This window comes from Coturnix japonica, chromosome 2 (assembly GCF_001577835.2).
Source record: "Coturnix japonica isolate 7356 chromosome 2, Coturnix japonica 2.1, whole genome shotgun sequence".
Lineage (NCBI taxonomy): Eukaryota > Metazoa > Chordata > Aves > Galliformes > Phasianidae > Coturnix > Coturnix japonica.
The window spans coordinates 36997028-37013814 of record NC_029517.1 but is presented as its reverse complement, the minus strand read 5'-3'; the positions used below and the strand labels follow the sequence as shown (position 1 = coordinate 37013814).

Here is a 16787-nt window from a genome sequence, read left to right as displayed (position 1 = left end):
GTATTCTGCTGCTTGGCTTTACTACCAATTTATTCCCTCTTTATGCCACTGAAATGTATTTGTGCTGTAGAAAACTTCATTTTTGAAGAACTCACTAAAACATAAATCATTTTTGTATCATAAAAGTGCTGCAACACTGCCATCCTGTGGAGGTTTAATGATGGCATAAATCACTAGATTTCACACCTGTTAGACCATTTTGAAGAATCATTTTTAATTCTACAACCGGTATGCTTCATCTGCCCTCTTTTTTTTTGCACCTCTCAAAGCCCACTTCTCTCAAGCAGCCATCACAGCTGCCTGCTTGGTACTGAAAGAACAGATGGTCTGACACAACTTTTTGAGGAATTTATTACACAAAGGCATGGATACTGCATCACAAAGTATCCATGTTCCTGTGCAAAGACTATGCAAACAGCGTGATGTAAAAACAAGAATTTGATTTGGATTTCTGAAATCTATTTGTTACCATGGATGTCAAAACCCTGGAGGTGTCCAAGGCCAGGCTGGATGGGGCCCAAGTCAACCTGATCTAACTCTAGTAATTTAATGGTGGGTAACCTTACCTGCAGCAGGAGAGTTGAACTAGATGGTGTTTGAGAATCATTCCAACCCAAGCCATTCTATGATTCTAACTTTGATTAGACCAAAACCAGAAAAAAAACACCTGACCTTCTTTTGGATAAACTCATTTCACACGATTTCAGTTACTGCACACTGCACAAACTTAAGAAAAAAAAAAACACAACAAAACTACTGAAAACTGCGCTAGAGAATACAATCAACAGTTGTCAATTAGTGGATTAGAATCACCAGAAACAAGCACTTACTGTCTTAAGATTTAGATTACTTTAGTAGTTAACAAGAGCATATGATAAGATACAACACCAAAGCAAGGAATTATAGAAATTTAGTTTTATATTCTGGCAGATCGCAGAATTGTTTGAGTTAGACTAGATGACTTTTGAGGGTCCCTTCCAATTTCAAGGGATGCTTTTCTGCTCCACCTACTGTAGGGGAACCTGTTTTTAGCATGGGAGTTGCAATAGATGATCTGCAGAGGTGTCTTCCGATCACTACAATTCTGTGATTCTGTGATCTACAGCTAGATTAGGTTGCTCAGTGCCTGGTCCATGCTGACCATGAGCACCTCCAAGGTCAAGGCAACCACCACAGCTCTGGGCAACCTGTTTCAGTGTCCCACCACCCTTTATTGTAAAAAAAAACTTCCTTATATCTAATCTAAATCTCCCCTCTTTTAGCTTGAAACCGTTTCCCCTTGTCCTATCTTTAAGTGTTTTGTTTTGAAGTATATAGGGAAAAAAAAGAAAAAGAGTAGATTGAAATGAAAATTGCCGAACCTCCCACTCATGCAAGACTTAAATCTACATTGGTGCCTTTCCAAACGTAAAACCATTCATGTTTTAAACTTGTGAGAAACTACAAGAGAAACTACACATAAAAGAATGGAGGACAACATCTGCTTCTGCATTCAAATAAAGAGGCTATTTTTCTAAGACGGATGCAGACTTTACTTGCTACTGTCATCTGTCAATAGGTTACAAAAAGTTATAGCTGCATGTTGCCTCTTGAGAAATAGGAGTCTCCTGCACACACACTAGTAGTTGCATATCACATATGCTCCAAAAATATCTTTATCTTCCCTACTTCAATGATCTTATCATCCTATTTGAATATGTGGCAGCGAAACACACTTCCATTTCTACCCAGAATTGCTTGAACATTCCTATCAGTTTTTACAAAAACATCCTGTTAAACAAACCTAGAACGCTGCTGCAAGATGTGCAGACATCTGTGTAAGGCTTCCCGTGGAAGTTTAAATTGAGCCAGGAATTGCTAGGAAACAGCAAGGCAGCAATCATGTTTTAATTCTGACAACTCTGCTGAAGTGCATCTCCCTCACAGCTGAAGGACAATAACATCTCAAAACACTGCAGCTCTTTGCAAAACAAAAGGGTGCCAAAAACTTTAAGTCATACGAGCTGGCAGAACTATTTTCCATTGATGAATTTAAAGACTAGTTCATTGAGAACTGAAAAAAAACAAGAGTACTTATGTGTCCTTGTTTCCGGTTACCGCATTCTTTTAGGATTTTATAACAAATAACTTTCATTTTCTCTTGCCCGACTCACAGAAGCTGGAAACAAAAATATTTTTATTCAATATTTTAGAAGAATTAGTGATTTTAGAATTACTGATTTTAGAAGAAAAACAAGATAGATTGTTCTCCCCTATAATTATAAACAAGTAGTTAATGAAAAAGTTAACTACTACTAAAATTAAAGGTGCCTCAGAGTTTCCCTCCTTTAAATTTGATTTCAGATTCTAGATGATAAAAATAGATAACAAACATTTGTATTGGGCTATAAAAAATGAAAAATGGACTGTGAGTAACCACTATATATTTGAACCACTATACATTTTCTGTAAATATTATAATTCCCCCTGTAGGTTCTGAAAAAAAACAACAACAAAAAAAATACACTAAAAATACTAAGAGAAAATCAGTACCAAAAGGGGGAACAAATACATATTTACAAACGCAAAACATGGCATTATAGTTGAACAAACGCTATGCTTTCAAACTTATCTTTTGTAAAGATTTCACATGAAGGGATCAAAAATCTTCTAGCTAATTTATTCATTTTTGAATCCCTGAGCTGCTTCTTAATTATTTCATTCACATATCCACACCAGGGCCAATTGATTTAATAGGTACTATTTCTAAACTGTTGACTTAGTACGTAAATATCAGGCAAATCAAATAAAAAAGTTATTCTCCTAAGATCGCTATCCAAACATTTCTGAAACTGGCAGCAAGGTTGATCCATTAACCCAAGAAAATATTAAGGAATCAAGTGGAGGTGGCAGACTCTTACGCTGCATTTTAGTCCAGGTTATGTAAAACTTGCGCGGTTGTTTAGAATTCCCTGTGTCTTTTCCTGTGTATGTCACAATATACTCGAACATTTGCAAAATTACTGCTGCAAAACGTTTTAAAAATAGCAGTTTTATATACTAGGAAAAAAAATGAATTTTTTTTATTTAGGATGCACCCACACAAGGTACAAATTAAATACACTAACAGGATTTTGGGAATATCAAACCACTCAGTTATCTCTTTTATTTTCAGTGCACTACAAAGTAGAAAATGAGTTCACTGCAGTGCATCTAAAGTTTTGGAAATGTGAACAGGATGTCTTCACTCTCTACTGCTGCTGACAGTAACTGACTATACTCAGTCATTCAGTTAATGAAATGCAATCCAATGTGCAATTACTTCATTCCCACCTAATACAGATGACATCAGTGTAATTTCGTATCTCACGATCTAGCACTTAAAAGTGACTGTTCAAAGAACAAAACTTACCAATGTAGACCCTCCTGCTGTACCTCTGCATCAGCAGCAGAACAAACACATGCAGTGGAATAAGGTTGATGATGAAAACATAACCACCCCATGCAGAGACCTGTGAGAAATGGAATAGGAAAATCAGCTGCAAGAATATCTGCAAATACTTATGACAGTCAGTGCTGACAAGAAAACACAAAAACCATCTAGACAAGAAGCCAAGCTACTGGCAATACTACCAGGGTCTTTCTCCAAACTTACTACCAACGGAAAGGAAAACAAAAAATACAAACTCCCATAATCAATAATATCAAAGTATTAAAGACTTTTGAAATGGGCCAGCGCATTTTCATGACTGTCTTCCTTACAGCTCTGCAGCTCCTCCTGAGCTAATTAGTTCAGGCTGGCAAACAAGAGTGTGATGCTGAGGTCTTTTCCTCATGGTGACGGATGCAGCACATGGCAGCAGTAGTACTCCCATCTAGGATTTGAGATTTTCATTTGACATACAACAAGCACAATGTCCTGCACTTTTCATCTCCAGCCAAAAAGAAGAAATGGAGCAAGGTGCATTGCCAACAACAGAACCACTGGGACAACACAGCAAAGGGAAGCTGAGGTGTGAGGAAATCAAAGGGAAGAGGGCAGATACACATGGAAGCAGGGCTGTGGAATGGCACACCACAAGATCAAGGAGATTGTCAACCCGTACTAACTGCGGAGCTTGAGAACTACTGGTAAGATGTACTTAGAACTGAAACAGTGTTATCATTGTATCACTCATTGTTGGCTTAGATAAAGATTTAATGAGCTACCATTACAATATGTTATCTAAATTTTTAATACATTATGAAGGGCTAATGTTGACTAGGCAGTCTGTATTTTAACACATTCTCTTGTCAAACTGCAGTCTAGACTTCTCCCATATGTATCATGCCTACCTCGGATCTTCATTTTCAGAATGCAGCAGCTGTGTGGTTTTTACTTTAATTGTACTCTAAGGCTTAGATTCATGTAGGTATTTTTAAAACCCTAGAATCCAGAAACCCAAATAGCTGTGTCTGATAAAACAAATTCTAAAATAAGGGCAAAATTAAGTACTGCTTTCTGATACTCTAAGTTCAAAACCAGACGCTTCAAAATTTGGGGTGACCGATTCATACCTTGAGAAACAAGTCGAAAACCTGAGAATTTTCTAGAAAATAATTTCAGATTATTATCATTCTATTGCCAAATTACTAACATGGACTACCATGTTTTACAGAGGCAATTTCATTTTCTGAGAGAAAATACAAAGACAGGTAAGACAGGATAGAATTTGAACAAATGGTCATGGACCAGAAACCTGTATTTCTAATTAGCATCTATTCACAAATTATCAAGATATTAAACTAGATCTACAATGACGATTGTACTGGAGCTTTTCAAACATAGGGGAGATTTCCTCACAGAGCTGCAATAGAAATACAGCAGTGCTCTTGTGAGTACTCAGTTAAAGTTTAATTTTATTCCTTTGTTATGACAAAGCAACTGAAGCAAAAGAAGGTAATGTTAAATAAAAGCTAAAACATTTAGATGCAAGAAAAAACAACTCCTCCTTTTGGAATGCAACACTATATTGTGAGTCAAATCACCAGAGTGAGTTAGGAGCGTACTTTAAGCAAATTCAGATATTAAGTAAAGCTTCTTTCAGTTCATGTATATCCATCTCTCTTTTGAGAAGCTGTTCCCACATTCCACAAGCACAGAATGACCCTCATTGTCTCAAAATTGTCATTTTTCAACTTGCACTGAGAAGATCACTCATTCCACCAGACGACAAATTAATACTACATAATGCATATAATCATTACGCTGTCCTACAAATTTATGTAAGCAAAACGCCAAGGAGGGCATCTTATCAAAATACTTCCTCAAAAAGAAATACAATATATGGAAAGCCACCAACAGAGATGAAACATGTCAGCTCTGTGAGCAACCAAATTCTCATCTAATCACTGACATTAATTTATGGACAAACAAGTTAACCTTTTAATAGTTGGCACTGCTTTAAAGGAAAATAAAGGAAAATAAACATCAAATTTGCATGAAGGACTGAGTGTCACGATGATGACATTGATTCTTTAAGTTCTGCCACATGCACACTCTAGATCACATCCCTTCCTTCTTGGAAAGTTCCACAAACCAAGGTACTAGTCAGACTGAGATGAGGAGAATTTGCTATGTTGTGGTGCTCAGCATCACACCCTCATTTGCTCACTCCCTCCTATTCACAGTGGGATGGGAGAGAGAACCGAGGAAAAAAACAACCAAGTAGAACTCATGGGTTGAGATAAAACTATTTACTAATATAGAGAAAAGGATAATAGTTATGACAATATGTATACATGAATGTATATAATAAGTGATGCACAGTCAATTGCTCAGTACCCCAGTAGTGATGTCCAGCTAGTCCCCGAGCAGCAGCAGAGAGCCAAAGGAACTCCTTCTCCCTTCAAAACTCCTACATGTTGCCTTAAGTTATGGGATATCCTTTTGGCCAGTTGAAGTCAGCTGTCCTAACTCTGTTCCCTCCCAGCTCCTTGGGCCCTTCACTGAGAATGGCTTTGGCTCTGTACAACACTGCTTAGCAGCAACTATAAACAGCAGTGTGTTATCAACATTGTTTTTCTCCTAGAACCAAAACATGGCATCGTACCAGACACTCTGAAGAAAACAATTCTGTCCCAGCTGAAACTAAGATACCTGCATATTTATGAACAACACTTTTAGAGGATCCTGTCATTAAATAGGCCTAATATAAAAGACAACCATCTACCAGTGTGTCAATTTAAAACCTAATGTGCCTGACCTTGTACAACACACAGCTCTGTACCAAAAGCACAAATCTTCCAAGTAATGCAACATAAACACAAATGTTAGCGTATAAAAAGATGCTCTTTGTTTGCTGACTTAACAGAAAGGAGGAGAAATGAGAGAAAACAGATGTACTCCTAAAAAACCCAATTAACATTAAAGCTAAAGGAAATGTAGGCAGCACCCACAACCTCTGAATTAGTGCTCTACTTTAAATTAAGACATGCAAAATAATTCCCAAGTTCTTTATTTTTATTTTTTACAGCTATCTGCCTGTGAAAAAGCAGTATTTCAGGCCTCAGTGTTAACATCACTAAGCAATTATTCCAACTATCCCACCACTGGTCATTTTGAAGCTAATTTGTTTATCATACAGCCACAAAAAATGTTTATCCATTAGATGAAAAAAGGTCTTTGACAGATTCATGCAGGATAATACTGTGAATCTAACAGTTGAGAAGGGACGGAAAAAATTCTACTATTATCACTGTATATAGTATGTACAATATGTATATATTGTATAATATGTACATAGTAACAATGACACACGTATGCATGGATATCAAAACTCCACCTTCAATCACCTGGACCAAGCCAGAAAGTCCACAGAATCAGAGCATCTATTTGCAGCACAGGATGAATTTGCAAGAAAAGTTATTGTATTTAGTGTTGTATGAGAACTGCTTTCACTGTACTTAAACACTTGGAATTTCAAAATATTTAGTATTTCTTCTAACTCATATACTTAAGGTCTTAGTAATAAGACAAACGAACGACTTTACATTATAATCCCAACAAAGACTAAAGTCTCCTCCTTTTGTCCTTCATCAACACATGAACGAGGTCCTACCCAAACAGTTTAGTCATTACATACAACAGGCTTACCATGTAGAAGTAAGATAGACAGCAGCAGATTGTCCAAAAGACTGACCCAGTCTTCACCGATTTCACCTTTAAAAATAACCAAGTATAATAAACAAATATTGGACAATAATATAAAATTCAGCTTAAATACAACTGTCAAGAGAAGTTCTTAAATATGTATCAAATTATATTTGTATGCTTCTGAAATGATGTCCATAAAAATCAAACCACAAGGGCAACTCATTCGCACACACAACAGCTTACATGTATCTCTCTAGATAATGCAGAGACAGGATGCACTCCAACTGTCTATTTCATGATCCAAGGTAGAAAAGTAGGCGAAACACTTTTGTGCTGCTTTCTCTGAGACACTAGAACTTATTGTTACCTGTTGACCACCCGTGGCTTCCTGTGGCTGGCATCAGACCCAGCTATTATAAAGCTGTCCTGTAATTCTGAAAAGCTCACTTAAGGTTGGTGAAAGCATCCAGATTTTACTAAAGATAAAGCAGGATCCATGAACTGGCTCAGGAATATGATTTTGTACAGAACAGTTAGTGGTGAAATACTATCATTAAACAAAGCTATGCAGTTATCTCTAAAATGTATTGGATTCACACAGTTCTGCAAGAGCTTATGCACAACACTATTGGCACTATGCAGTCTAGTTAAATATGGGATTTCCATTAGAAGAGACAAATGCTATTTTGTCTTAGTTATTAAAAAGTAACAACATAGGTTGATTCTATTATTATCCAAACTAATATACCTTTACAACTGCAATTTAAATTCAAATTAAGAAAACATAAAAATCATTAGCGGGCTTTTCTTCAGAACCTGCACTTAATTATCATGAGTAACTTAATCATGAAGAGCTTGACTTTCCTTCATTATGTTCTTACCAACAATATCCCAAGTCCCAAAAAACTCCAGCTTGCCTAAATCCCTTCACACAAAACTACATGACAGATGAAGTTCTACATGCAGATTAAGGAGTGACAGATGAAAAAGTAGGCTGTTTAAAAGGAATTACACTATTAAACATTTTTAAAGCATGCAAGCAGTATGAATATCTTGCTCCATGGGCAGATTTAGGTCTTAAATGTGAATACTAAATTTGAATTGCCAATGTCTAGACATACAGTCACAGCTTCTCCAGATGACAATCTGAACTCTACAGCTTTTCATCAGCTAAATAAGGAAGCTCAAATCTGACATAAACACCAAATATTTCCAAACCAAAAAATGAAAGCAACCCTACTGTTTCTTTAAACGTACAGACTTATCATTATTACTACTACTACAGGACACACATATTCCAGCTGAGCGGTATTTTCATGTAATAAGCTGAAGAGCGTTATTATGGAGTGGTTCAGACCACGTGACTTCTCAGTACTTGCCTCATCCAGAGCCAAAGGGAAGAGAAATGCGAGGGAAGAAAATGAGATTTCAATGAATGCTAAGAAAAACTCATTCATTTGGTTGGAGGAGGAACCAAAAAATGTTTCCAAAGCAAAAGATGCGGCAATTACTTACCCATAAATAGTATGTGAACTGCAGTGCAAAAATAGCTATGCCTTCATTGTCAAACGATCCCGCTACTGATCGAGATATGTAACCTGGAACTATGGCAATAAAACAGGCAGCTAAAAGCCCTGCTCCCTGGTTCCACAGTTCTCTGGTGAGCAGGAAAGTAGAAATAGCTGTAAGGCCGCTAAAAACTGGTGCTAGGAACACACACACGTCTCTTATATGGACTGTCACATTAAGCATATTTAAAATCCAATGTATAAGGCCTGCTGTCACCATCAGTCCTGGGTATACCTAAAGGGAGGGAAAAAAACTCACTGTATTATTGTAGAAAATGGTCACGGTAAGTTTATTTGCATATAATTTGCAAGGAAATACAGTCATTTTTTAAGCTGATACAAGCAGTGAGCAGGTAAAGTTAATGGAATTATTTTAATACTGCTTTAATCATGTTTTGACAACACTGCTGAATACCCAAGGTTCTTTAAATTTTACCCAAATGCTAACAATTACATATAATCCATTTTCGAAATGAATAAGCAGCACACAGATAATATCCTATCTTCTTTGACATTTATCACATAATGAGCAGAATTTTCAGTTCAGATAAGGAATCAGAAACTGAAGTTTGCATGAAAATTTCAAGCCAGCGAACAGCTTTAAGAAAGAAACAAAACAAAAAACGCAACAAAACAAACCCAAAAAAGAACTAAACCAACACAAAGCTCCTCAACACTTCTCGGCCATTTCCAATTTTCTCTGTAATATACCATGTCATTTATTTATTTCTTGTTACCCATGGAGAAAGAAAATATGCATTGAAGTTTTTAAATTGAAAAGCTGACAGTCAGTTGAGCATTCTATATTTGCAAGATATCCTTAAATATCTTGTATAGGAAGACTAAAACAAAGGTCCTCCAAAACAGAATTAAGGTGTCCTCCAGGAAAGAGAAGCATAGGTTCCATGGATTTGCATGGATTTGTATCTATCATAGAATACCGGAGGACATTAAAATATTCTTAATAGGAATTGTACCCTTCCACATTTATCAACATTAAAAAAAATCAATATGTAGTAGAAAACTTAATATTGACTTCAACTGCCTTAGTTTCTTCCAAAAGCTAAGAAGAGCTTTGTGCTAAATTAACAGACGATGGGATGTTCTGCTTATATCCTCGAGAACAGGTTACCAAGGCAAACTATTTAAACACAGCATGCCATGCAACTTCCAAAATATGGCATGCAATCAAAATCAATTTCAATTTCCAACGTTTTTTACTTTAGGTAAGTATAGAAAAATAGACATACAAGAAGTATGTCACAAGCATCTCTAAAACACCAAAGCAAATGGTGATCTAATTGTTACAAAAAGCTGTGTAAATGAATGTAAATAGCAGGCTCTGCAATTAAAAAGTTTTAGTGTACTTTCAAGGTTAGATGTGGCTGTGTTGCTTTGAATTACTAAAGACATTCTACTGAGCTATATTTGTATTTTAATCAATAATATTGTTTCTTATAACTTTCCTATTTTGTAACTTGCATTGACATCAACCTTAGCCACTCCTGATGCTTCATGCCTGTCTCCTGACCATTCCTAGCTTAGTTTTGAAGGGTCTTTATTCAGTGAAACCCTAATGTGAATTCCACATGCAGATGATGCCTACTTGAAATACATCCATTGACCTAAAGTTTGAGTCATAGAAGAGTTAGTTGTTTTTCCCTTTCTTTTCTTTTGTAATGTAACCCTGTGTAATAATTTCTCTACAAAGGAAAATCAAAGTTACAGGAGTCATAAACCTCCCACTTATTATTATAAGCTCATATGTAACAAGGCAAAACTCAGTTCTGTATTTCTTGTTCACAATATAGAGTTGGATGAGGTCTAATGCATGTTGACTTAATGTCTTAATTAGTTCAGCTAAAAATTAAGAACATTCTCTTACTCCCTCAACAGCAATGTAGCAATTAAAAGTATATTCTACCAAGATTCTCCTTCTATTGATGTCAAAGTTGTGTTTAAAGTTCAGCAGCATTACTACAAAGTCAACTTTTCGTTATTATTACAATACTTACAGTCCCACCAACTATTCTTCCCAGTGGATACCATGCTCTTTCATCAAACCAGTTCAAAAATTCATAAAATCCATGGGATGCAAGATGATGTGTTGATCTATAGTTAAACCTAGAAAAAAAAGAGAAAAACAGTGGGAAAGGAATAAAAATCAAGAAGTCTAGGTATAATCCAAGTCCTCTTCTTGCTGAGATCTAGAACGTAAATAAGCATCAGTATCTCATCTCATTTACTATACAAAGGTCCTCTCAAAATCCATACATTTTTAAGGTAAATTACCAAGCTTGCAGTTATTAACAACCACACTGTCTCCATTCCTACAGCCTGTGCACATTCACAGGTGAAGTATTACAGCCTTTTCTCCTGGTAAACATTAAACAGTTTTCTACGACTGACACAAAGCCTCTGTTATTTCTGCATTCCTTTTTAAAGCTAGCAGCCTCTTCACCAATTTGCATACCCTATCCAGAATACCACTTAAGTAGAATGAAGACTATGGAAGAATTAATGCAGGACTTCCTTCTGAGTCAAGGCAGCTACCCAGCACATCTGCCACTGATCTACTTTACATAATGTTGAAAGATGAAGTAATGCAATAATATGAAATAAACAAACTCTATTTGCTCACACAATGTCAACCTGATGGCCCTCTGTATAAATATTTTCTTTCAAATAAGAACCTACTTACATAAGATAGAATCACTGTAAGTGAAATTTCACTTTCAAAGTTTGTACATATTCTCTATGTCAGAAAATTATTTGCACAATTAAAGCCCTTCCATGCATACTTTCACTTCAGCCTTCCATTCCACCCATATAACATTGACAAGCACACATGCACTGCTATCAATGCAATAATCTTCTGATTCTCTGGCAAATAATTAATTCTTCAAACGTCTCAAACTTCAAGTAGCAACATCTTGCAGCTATTATAAAGTTCTTCAAATTAGCTCACATTGCTGCGAGACAAACTGCAGCCTATTTGACCCAAAACAGCAATTCTTGTATGTGTATTCTAAAGCCAAACCAATAAAGCCACAGGTATTAATGCTGAACAGCTTTGAAGAGAACTAAAGAAAAAATAAGTGCAAAAACAACAACAAACAACAAAAACTCAACAAGCAAACCTTAGGCTTACAGCAGCTTGAGTAAATGTCACTTCTAAAACAAGCAACTTCCACAAATCCAGCCCTCCAAATAAATATTCCAACTGGTATTTAGTTGAAGTGTTAAAGATTATATTTTTTGCTGAACTCAGATTACTGAATAAAAAGAACAGAAATTCAAATCCAGATGCCAGCAAACCTGTATGGTTCCACTCACTGAACAACTATCACAGTAAGTCAAGAGACATAAAAAAAACCCCAATAAATATAACTGTGCAGTATTTTCAGGAAAACTGTCCAACATAACCATTCATATTGGACACACCGATAAAACCGCAGACCTTCTAAAGTAATCAGCCATATTTATATAAGAAAATTCACATAAACGTCCATCATTTTGACCTAGAAATGTATTTCTCAAACAGCAACGTGACATTTGTTTTTAACAAGCCTGCACCCATTCCTACTTGACTAACTTTCTAAATAAGAATTAATTCTCCAGTTCCAAATGGTCAACTGTAATATGATTTACGAAACGCTGTACCTGTAAAACTAGCCCCTTATCTCAGTGCAGCAAGGTTTTTTGTTAATTTGTTTAGTGCCAAGAGCCTGCAGCATCGTACGAGACAAAACAGGAATTTACATGCTCTCCAGCCAGGTATGGTCCTGACTTAAAATGCACTGAAATCCCAGTCAATGCTGCTATCCTAGACATTAAAAAGGAAACAAGAAAGATAACGCATTTACTAGCATGGACTAATGTCAGTTTTTTAAGTCGTGACTCGGGCTCACACAGGCTGCAGATGTTTACTCTTACAACATTAAAAGATAAGTTAAAAAATGAAATAAGCAAGAACACATATTGACATTCTCCTCAAGTTTCAAACGAGTAAAGCTTCAGAACTGACTTCAGAGGGAAGAGAACAACTATCTTGTGCTTCGGCTGCAACCCATTACGTATGTAATTAGAATGAATTACCCCTCAAAACTGAAAGCCAACATAACAGCATTTATACTTTTACCGCTTAAGATGAATGAATTTAATCTTCTCTCCTTATATACTTTTTGTTAGATACGAATCTATTGACCCCTGTTTTTGAAAGGCAATGGATTCTTTTGCCACCAAAAAAAGGCTATAGGTAAGTTAACTTTTCACTGTCAGGTATCCTATAGGTTGTGCAAGAAACAGCCTTCAGACCAGAGAAATCTAAAAAAATAGTATTTAGAAGCTTAACAACAGAACCTCACTGTGACTTCAGACAAAATAAAAAAGAGCTCACTTCCCCTTCCATCAGGTAACCTGCAAGCAAAAATAAATATGCGAATATAAGCATATACGTGCATAAGGACAAATCTGCTGAGTAATGCTGTGCAAGGGCCAGCTTTAGGCGCTGACAAAGCAGCAGAGGTGGGCAGTGTACCAGACAGCTGAACATGATGCTCATATTATGCTTTGATACTACTTCCCTGCATCATAGCGATCTGCTCCTACAAGGACAAGGTTGAACCTTGTAAAACTGTTTCCCTTTCACCAGAATGGAGAGAGATGATAACGGCTTGTGCTGCAAACAATACTCCAGATACCCGCGGTCAGTAACTGTCCAAGTGGAGGCTGCCCACAAGTGGTGCCCCCCAGGAATCCTCTTCACATCTTTATCGGTCCTGTTGAAAGTCCATTAGGATCAAGGGCAAGTTTGCTAATGACACCGAAACAGAGGTGTTCAAGGCCAGGCTGTATGGGGCTTTGGGCAACCTGATCTGGTGGGTGGCAGTTCTGTCCAACCCCAGCCATTCCATGATTTTATGATCACACAACACTCATGCCACCATGGTTCTTTACAAACTGTGCTAGAAAGCGGCAAAGTGGCATCATATTTCTACAGATGCCACATGCAACCACCTACAGGTTCCATAGAATGTAAAATAATTTCAGGGAATATCAACAGATGAACCTTTTTGCTTATGCCCACATTCCAAAGGTTGAAGGGTAGCACATCTCAGCTTTGGTATCACCATCTTCGCCAGTTCTTCAACCCCAACAGATATCAAAGACTTCTTTTCCAACCCTCTTACTGACTGGATAGAGATTAGGCACACCGGGACTGGAAGAGGCTTCTGGCTACAGTGACTGAATAATATGTGGTAGTATGCGACAGGATCATCTGAAGGAAAGGATCCCTTTTCTCCCACCCACAGCCATGTGATCTGGAGGTATGGGAACTGTTCACCCACCTCCCAAGATTCTCTTCCTCTCTTTGAGGCAAGTCAGTATGAGAAGAACGAAGAAGAAAATTATGTGAAACACATGTCTAATTAAGAACTTAGCTTGAAAGCCTGAGGTGAACATTCACGTTCTCAACCCACATTGTGAATAAGATGCACGTTTGCTATCAGTTAGCAAAGAACTTAAGAACTTGACTGACTGAATACTCGTGTGTACTGACTTTTCTTATTTTAGCTGACATTCTGTGAGGAAAACGATGCTCTGCTGTTCTCAATGCCTCTTTCTATCAGGTCTGAAGTTTGAAGTATCTCCTCCTCAAAGCTAATTTTTGAAGAAATCAAACAATCCTCTTGGTACATTTCAGAATTAGAAGTCGCAGCCACCAAATTAACCTAGTTTGAACCTTTGGGGAGTGCTCCAGCTTCACTAAGATGATGCTTTATGCACGGTACTAATTATTTTCCGGTGATTTTCTGTCAACTATTGGAGATATCTATATTACAATAGGTAGAGCAGATTGGAGAAATCTATATTATAGTAGGTATAGCAGAAGACAAAAGAGTTAAAAAGTGTGATTTCCATTTTCAAAGCATATTTTAATTTTAGCTTGCAGCTGAGCAAAAGCAGCAACAGCAAAATAACTGAGCGGAGGCAGCATTTCTAGTAGTAGCAAAATTACTTGGAAACTTAACTAGGCAGCTTGCAATACAAAGCCTGTGAGGGTTTTCATTTACATGTTATGTACTGCTAATATCAAATCTTAACCAACTGTTCATACTTTGGCTCAATTTTTATTCCACTCTGTGAACTGCTTCTTTAATGAAACCAAGCGATGCTGTAAGATGATTAGTTGGTCCTATTCGCAGCGATGACTCGCTATATCCAGGAGCTATGGAACTCTGCAGCACATCACAGCAACAATTACTGCTATATTTGTAAAGAGATATCTTCGGCTTTGACATTCCTAAGTTGAGTACTTCTTTGACAAAAGTACTATTTAAGGAGAATACACAGGAGATGAGAGCATGTACGGCAGCAGTGCAGTTGCTTCATCCAGATCCAGAACCAGATCTTAACAACATTTAAGGCAAATTACAGACAGTGATGAAATTCAGTTGATCCTCCCGTTACAACAGAGGCTAAGATCAGTGCTGCTTCTTGCAGGAATGCTGCTGCCAAAAATGCTACCAACTTCATGCTACTGATGTCCCATCATCTAGGTATTTTATCTGGCATTTATTGTCATTAGGGAATGTGTTATCTCCTTACCAGAAGAATTTGTTGAATTATTCTAAGCCTGGATTTATAAAGGATTCTGTGCACTAAAAGTCTTCAGCTGCAGGTGCATAAAACTTTCACATCTGCATACTCAGGAAAATGACACGATACCAACTAACTGTGAACACTGCAAGTTATCTAAGCAATTCTAGAAGTCAGATTTCAATGCAAATGTGGAACCAATTCCATAATACAGCATCTAATTAGAGACTGCAAATGTAGATTCTTGAAAAAGACCAACTCCAAATCTGACATGCTTTACATCTAAAGGAAGAACTTACTCAGTCCAACGCTTCTGTGAAAAACACTAATGAGAAAAGTTCAGTAACTTCCACTGGAGTGAAAAAAAACAACCATACACAGTATTCAATAACAGATTTTAAAACACCTGCTTGCCTATATATTATACTACAATTGCACCATGATGAAAGCCTTGTTGTGAAGCCTTCATCTTCAAATTGAGGATCAGCACAATGAGTTTTGCATGGTTTTTTTGGTTTTTTTTTTACTTTTTAATGGAAGTACAGTACCTTAATGAACCACGTGATGATTCAATGCACTACACAGCAGTATTATTTCTCATTAAAAAATTGCTTACTAGTGCTGAGTTTCTATCTCTGGAAGACCATACGTGGCCACTTAAGCCAGTTTCAACTAATCAAGCAGAATTTTGTACCAGAAATACCTACTGGAAAACATTCATGACAGATAAAGAACCTTTCCTACTACCAAAAGCTAGGTGTTATAGGCTTCACATTGAGAACTGAGAAAACATATGCTGAGATGTTCAAGAGCAAGAACCTGTCAGATGGTGGATGGTCCTCAGTTCACATGAACCAAGGCAGACAACGTTCTGCAAAACAGAAGAGCAGCCAGGCAATTTCATTTCAGAACCAACACCCCTCCAGCCTACCCCCACCTTGATCCTTTCTTTGCAGCTTACAGATGATTGTCAGCTGAGTGGTTTTCTTAGATCTTAAATTTAATACAAATATATGACACATTCCACGAACTGCCCCCATTTGGAACATTCGCATATAATCAAGTACTTCTGTGATCACAAACCTTTTTTCTTGTTGTTTCTCTTTGCTCTCCTACCACAGTTTTGTTATCACTTTGCACACTCATCTGGAGTATCTGCACCTCATGGGAACACAAACACCCAGGAGTCATGAATATGTTAACTCTAGCCGGTCTGTCACTGAAGACATAGTACATGTTCATATAGTTATTACTGAAGTTGATTGAAAAATGCTAATTATGAAGCTAAGTCTGCCAGAAAGTAGAAGTAATAGCTTTGACTAAAGCAGAGTTTGATAATGTCATAATTTTATCCTTTCTGTGGGGGTTAAGGAGGATTTTTTTATTTTTTTAATGTTTAAGTCTTTATGATTTTATCTCAGAAGATATGAATATGCGATTATTCTTTGTATGCCGAGATAAGCTTCAAATAATACCAAGTATTTGGTGGAAGCTCTCAAGAG

General features: G+C 36.9%; 1 protein-coding gene across 1 annotated transcript in view; it reads right to left on the bottom strand.

Annotated features, from left to right (window-relative positions):
* The window catches only part of STT3B (STT3 oligosaccharyltransferase complex catalytic subunit B), a 46084-nt gene that overhangs the window by 17116 nt on the left and 12181 nt on the right, over positions 1-16787 (bottom strand). Inside the window, exons 2-5 of the mRNA XM_015853900.2 lie at positions 10698-10806; positions 8630-8917; positions 7115-7180; positions 3392-3491 (exon numbers count right to left, since the gene is read on the bottom strand). Of these exons, the coding sequence (XP_015709386.1) occupies positions 3392-3491; positions 7115-7180; positions 8630-8917; positions 10698-10806 (563 nt within the window). The remainder of the gene's footprint in view (positions 1-3391; positions 3492-7114; positions 7181-8629; positions 8918-10697; positions 10807-16787) is intronic.